At 29.5% G+C, this 5,757-nt stretch overlaps 1 protein-coding gene across 1 annotated transcript in view; it reads left to right on the plus strand.

Moving 5' to 3' along the window:
- LOC109212468 (2-isopropylmalate synthase A-like) overlaps positions 1 to 5,293 on the plus strand; it is an 8,041-nt gene extending 2,748 nt beyond the window's left edge. The window contains exons 3-10 of the mRNA XM_019376114.1: positions 1,333 to 1,546; positions 1,715 to 1,795; positions 2,809 to 2,901; positions 2,990 to 3,076; positions 3,281 to 3,381; positions 4,683 to 4,716; positions 4,801 to 4,875; positions 5,022 to 5,293. Coding sequence (XP_019231659.1) covers positions 1,333 to 1,546; positions 1,715 to 1,795; positions 2,809 to 2,901; positions 2,990 to 3,076; positions 3,281 to 3,381; positions 4,683 to 4,716; positions 4,801 to 4,875; positions 5,022 to 5,087 — 751 coding nt within the window. The 3' untranslated portion in view covers positions 5,088 to 5,293. The remainder of the gene's footprint in view (positions 1 to 1,332; positions 1,547 to 1,714; positions 1,796 to 2,808; positions 2,902 to 2,989; positions 3,077 to 3,280; positions 3,382 to 4,682; positions 4,717 to 4,800; positions 4,876 to 5,021) is intronic.
- Positions 5,294 to 5,757: the final 464 nt, after the last annotated feature.

A 5,757-nucleotide genomic window follows, 5' to 3' on the forward strand; every position in this document is an offset into this window, starting at 1 on the left:
TTATAAAAAGAAAGTAGCATACAAATATTTAAATAAAATAATATACTAATAAAAGTTTCTATTAACAATGTAAAAATACTAAACATCTGATGATAGAATAAAGAAAAATATAGAATAATAAAGTTATTCAATGACTATATAAGCCCTTCTAATTTTAATAGCGATTTTATTATTGGGCATATCACATTGACAAATAAGGTGATAATTGAAATTTATTAAAGCAAAACGATCTAATTTGTTTAAACAAGCCAGATCACAATTTAATTTAATTAATATTTTTTAATATTGACCGCGCATCGCGTGAGTACGACTACTACTCAGACTTAAAAAGAAAATAGGTTTGCAAATAAAATTCATCTCGCAGAAATGTAATGCTTTCACTTCACAAATAAAATCAGCTTTCATTTTAGACAAATATAAATTTCCTTTATGACCACTCAATAGTAAAGTCAAATTAGAAACAACTAATCACCACTAATTATTTTGGAATTCATTCAAATAAAATTTTCTTGCAATCAGACCGCCAAAAAATATATATCTCATAGTTAAACGCTACTTTATTCATAGATAATCGATAAAATCATGATGAATATAAATACTTCCTAAGAAGGTAGCAATATGAGTACGAATTTAAAGTTATTCCCACTTTAGTTTCATACGTTCAGTTAAAAAAAAAAATTCAAAATAGCTATACCCCAAAGTATATAACTATATATATTATGTCACGATTTGGTTCCAAGAAGTGGAAAAGATGCATCTCTTAAAATTTGAGAAGTGAGTTTCGGGTTATTAAAAATAGATTATTAAAGAATCATTGTGGGAATTAAATTGAAGGGCAAAACGGTCATTTAAATTTCCACTTTTGATATAGTACACAAAACTGACAAAATTTAGAGTGGTTGGTTAATTAAGCGGACTGTCTAGGTTGGAATTTTCTAATTTGCATGACAATTTGATGGAAGATTTTTTCAAAAAAATTTTGTTTTTTTTCGAAATCGCGTTTGTTCATAAAATTTCCAATTTTCACTTGAAGATGTATTTCGGAAATTTGAAAAACTGCAAGAAGCTGTTTTTCAAAATTTTCACTCAAATCACTCACAAAACTTCAAAAAACAACCCAAACTAAAATTTATGTCCAAACACAACTCTAAACTTCAAATACCATTTTCACTTGAAAAAAAATTTCCCAATTTTTTCGAATTTTATAATTCTTATGTCCAAACGCCTACTAAATATTTTGTTTGTAGTCCATTTCGAATAGAATATAGTAGCAGTCTTCTAAGCGAAATGACTTGCATCTTTGTCTTCTAAACTGAGTCTATTTTTTGTCAGATCTGATAGGGAGTTCCTTTATTATATTGTTGGAGAAGGTATCAAAGCTGGTGCAACAGCCATTTGCCTAGCTGATACTGTTGGATGCAGTTTGCCCACTGAATTTGGACAATTAGTTGCTGACATAAAAGCCAATACCCCAGGAATACAAGATGTAATCATTTCAGTTCACTGTCATAACGATCTTGGCCTTGCTACTGCCAACACCTTAGCTGTATGTACTCCATTTCTAAACTCGGACAATATATAGTATGTGTTTGTGTGGTGAAAAAAATTGGTACATATATATATATATATATATTACTCTAAATACTAAATTCGCCTAACTCTGGTTTATACCAACTTAAGTTAAAATATTGAAGAGTAGTGTGTTCAATTTCAGGGAGCGTGTGCAGGGGCGAGACTAGTTGATGTCACTGTCAACGGCATTGGTGAAAGAGCTGGAAATGGTTCTCTAGAGGAGGTCAGTTATGTGTTTAACTTTTGTACAAACAGACTTCCTATTTGGACCATATATATATATATATATCATATCAAGACTAGCAATATTTTACTTTCTTCTTTACTCAAATTTAGCTTCCTATTCTTTCATAGAAAAAAACCAGAAAACAAACTTGTGTTTGTTTATTGCCATTTTCTTTCCTGCTTTTTCACTACTAAAACGTTTTATACTGGATTTGGTGTTATACACACATGCATTTTATAATGGAGAGAATACGTACAGCTTCTGTTCGATGAATTGTTGAAGACAATTAGACAAGCCATATGACAATTATAATTGTATTCGTGCAACCAGGTTTTGAAACATATTGGGATCCTTTTGCCATCTTGTTACTTATTTTTTTGGTAATAATTTTTTAACCAAAAGATAGTTTCTGTACTCAAAACAAATAAATAGAATAATTCAGGTATCTTACGTCGTCACTTTTTCAATTATGATTGATATGAACAGGAATAACAGTAATAGAGAATAATATTAAGAGAATAAGAAAATAGAAATCTCATTAATGGTAAATGCTTCCAAAAGTGAATGGATGAATTGAGTAAATGCTCATAATAAAAAGTAGAATGGTTACCTAGAACTAGTCCTATAAATAGACACACTTTACCACTATTGTAATCATCTAATTTTCTTCTCTACAATTATATACATTATACATTATAATTCATAGCAGCTTGTTCCCAAGTTTGCTATAGTTCGGCTCTTCAAACTCTGTTCGGCTCATCATCCAATCAAGGATCATCTAATAAGAATTATTTCTTCTCTATTTATTTTTTTCAAATATATTATCTATAATTGAATTCATTTTTGACTTTTCGATCATGTTGTATTAACGAAAATTTATATCTTTCGAATTTAATCAATTGCTTGTGGTCCATCTAATTGCTTTGGCATTGAAAATTATTTTTCGGGTTAAACAATAATGATGTCTATTTCTCTTCGTTGAGATTTTGACTTTCCCTTTACTAAAACAGATTGTGATGGCCCTAAAATATCGTGGAGAGGAAGTACTAGGTGGTCTATATTCTGGGATTAATACAAAGCATATAAGCGCGACGAGCAAAATGGTATAGCCTGTACCCCTATTCTTTACCTTTTGAAATCTGCTAATTCTTTTGTGCTTTTATGTTGACACAATTGTTGTTATATATGTAGGTAGAAGAGTACAGTGGGCTTAAGCTGCAGCCACATAAGGCCATTGTTGGAGCTAATGCATTTTCTCATGAGAGTGGCATCCATCAGGTTTTGTGTTATTTTTAGTGATATTACTATTGTTGAGAGCACAACGTTTTCCCGTTTTAAAGTTAAAGTGTCCATTATATATGTTAATCTACTACATATTGCAATTTCTACCTTCTAAGTGTCATTCAGTTCTCAACTAAAACTTAAAGGTAAGAGAGAATCTGTGTATCATTCTTCTTTTTGGTTTTTTTTTATGTGATTTAGGATGGAGTGTTAAAGAACAGAGAGACATATGAGTTTGTATCCCCTGAAGATGTTGGGTTTCAACGTGTTACTGGACACGGTATTAGTCTTGGAAAACTCAGGTATGAACGATTTTCAGCCACACAAATTGAAACACATATAAGTTTTTATCATTTAAGCTTTTAAGACAATAAATTTAATTTTTTTTAAATATTTTTCTTAAATTTAGTGTCGAATCAAACAAACAATATGAGATAAATTTAAACGGATGGAGTATTCTTTATGCTTAGTTGCTTACACCTCTCTTTCGTTTATATGATATTTTTTTCCTTGTAATTTGTTTCAAAAAGAACGATATATTAATTACATTAACATACTTTTTAATTAAACTTTTTATTTTTTCCTTGATGATATACTATTATGGACATAGAAATATCTTAATATGTTTAAGACTACAGTCTATAAGTTATAAAGATAGCTTCAATATGTGCAAGGCATCTTTCTTTTTTCAACTTTATCCACACTCAAAGACTGCCATATAAATTGAAAATGAAAAGAATTTTGAGTACATTTTTCTTTTCAAATAGGATTATCCCTCCATGAACTCCAATACTGTTTCTAGTTTAATAGTGAATCGTCCTTCATATATAAGAAACTTATTGATTTTATTTTTGCTATAATTAGTCTTTTCCCCGTATTTAGTTTCTTGAAAGTAAAAATAGTCAACAGTAATATATACAAATTTAGTGTCAAAATTATGTACAAACTAATATATGTGGGTCAACTATAGTCATCTATCAAATTGGTCCACGTATCTATATCCCAAGATATATACTCTCTTTACATAAAAATACAAGTAAAAAGAAAAAGGAATATTTTTAATGCTTCTCATATCACTGATCACTATTTTGAAAAAAATATACTTATCTCCTGTCTCCTTTTAGTTATCTATTGAAAGTCCTCGATCTTGTTCTACTCATAATCTTTGATATCCTTTCTAAAACTTTCATCTCAAATAAATTCCAAATCATCTTTCTCAAATAATTAATTAACAGTCGTAACTTTTGTATCATTCAAGCAAACAATATACACTAGTAGTCTTTAAAAACTATACATTTTCCCGCACTATACGTTCTTTAAGAACTGTGCTCATTCTTGATTGTTGCAAATTTGAAAAATTGAAGTTAATTAATTCTTAATTATGTAAAAATGACACTTATTTTGAACCAAAATGAAAAGGTCAAAAAAATCATTTATTAAGGATCAGAGGGAATAGTAGATAGACATTCTCCAAAGTTGTTTCCATACAATTTCACTACTACCATTGTATCACACAATCATCTCCCTTTTTCTCATTTAGATCAATTGAACTACGTACATTTTTCCTTTAAGAATTTGCTAACATGATGAAATTTTTGTACAGTGGGCGCCATGCATTGAAATCCAAAATGCTTGAGGTAAGATACATACCCTAAGAGTTCCATATAATGCTAATTAATATTATTGTGAACGTGGATCAAAATCATTTCATTTTGTTACAGCTTGGATATGAACTTGAGGGGAAAGAACTTGATGACATCTTTCGGCGATTCAAGTCGGTTGCTGAGAAAAAAAAGGTGAGTTCAATTAGTGATATTTCCATAATGCAATGCTCAAATTTATTATTCATGCTGTTTGTGCAATATTTTTTTTCCAGTTCTTCGGTATAGTGAATATGTTTGTCTCGCCTATTTAATTTATCTTCCCTGCATATATCTTTCAGAAAATTGCAGAAGAAGACCTAAGAGCACTTGTATCTGATGAAGGTTTCCAGTCTCAAGTTGCTTGATACTTGAAAATGTCAGTTCAGATGCAACAGTTTGTCAACAATTGATGCAACAGCTTTCTTTTCTTTTATATTCTGGCGAGTTATGTCCCACATTGATTATTCTAGTAAATGTATTTAGAGTATGAGCCTATAGGCTATATAAGGGAAATAGCAGCGATAAGTAAGAACCATCTTTGTATTGTATAAGCATAGCAAAATACGATAGATTGCCACTTGAGCTTGTCCCTAAATTCATGTTACAAATAAGTTAACCACGATAATATATTTACACACACAAGCCTTTTTAAATTGTATCTATTACATATCTTTTCGGTATTTGACTATTTTTTTAGCAATTGTATATCTCGCACCGAAAAAATTACGACCCATGTCATTAACTTTATAAAAAGAATTAAACATTCTAAATTAATTACCCCGTTTGTCAATAAAAATATTCTTTTTTTTCAAAAAATGTGTTTATCCATGAAATTTTTCTTGTTTTATAAAAATTTTAAAAATGAGTTTTCAAAAATCAAAAAGTGATTTTGACCATTTTTTCAAAATTTTCAAAATTTTTTTTCCCGACTCACAAAACTCTGCAATATTTTTTTCAAATAAAATGCATGTCCAAACATAATTTCAAATTCCAAATACATTTTTTCAACTTAACTCCAAATACTACTTTTGTTTT

Source organism: Nicotiana attenuata, unplaced genomic scaffold (assembly GCF_001879085.1).
Source record: "Nicotiana attenuata strain UT unplaced genomic scaffold, NIATTr2, whole genome shotgun sequence".
NCBI classification, from domain to species: domain Eukaryota; kingdom Viridiplantae; phylum Streptophyta; class Magnoliopsida; order Solanales; family Solanaceae; genus Nicotiana; species Nicotiana attenuata.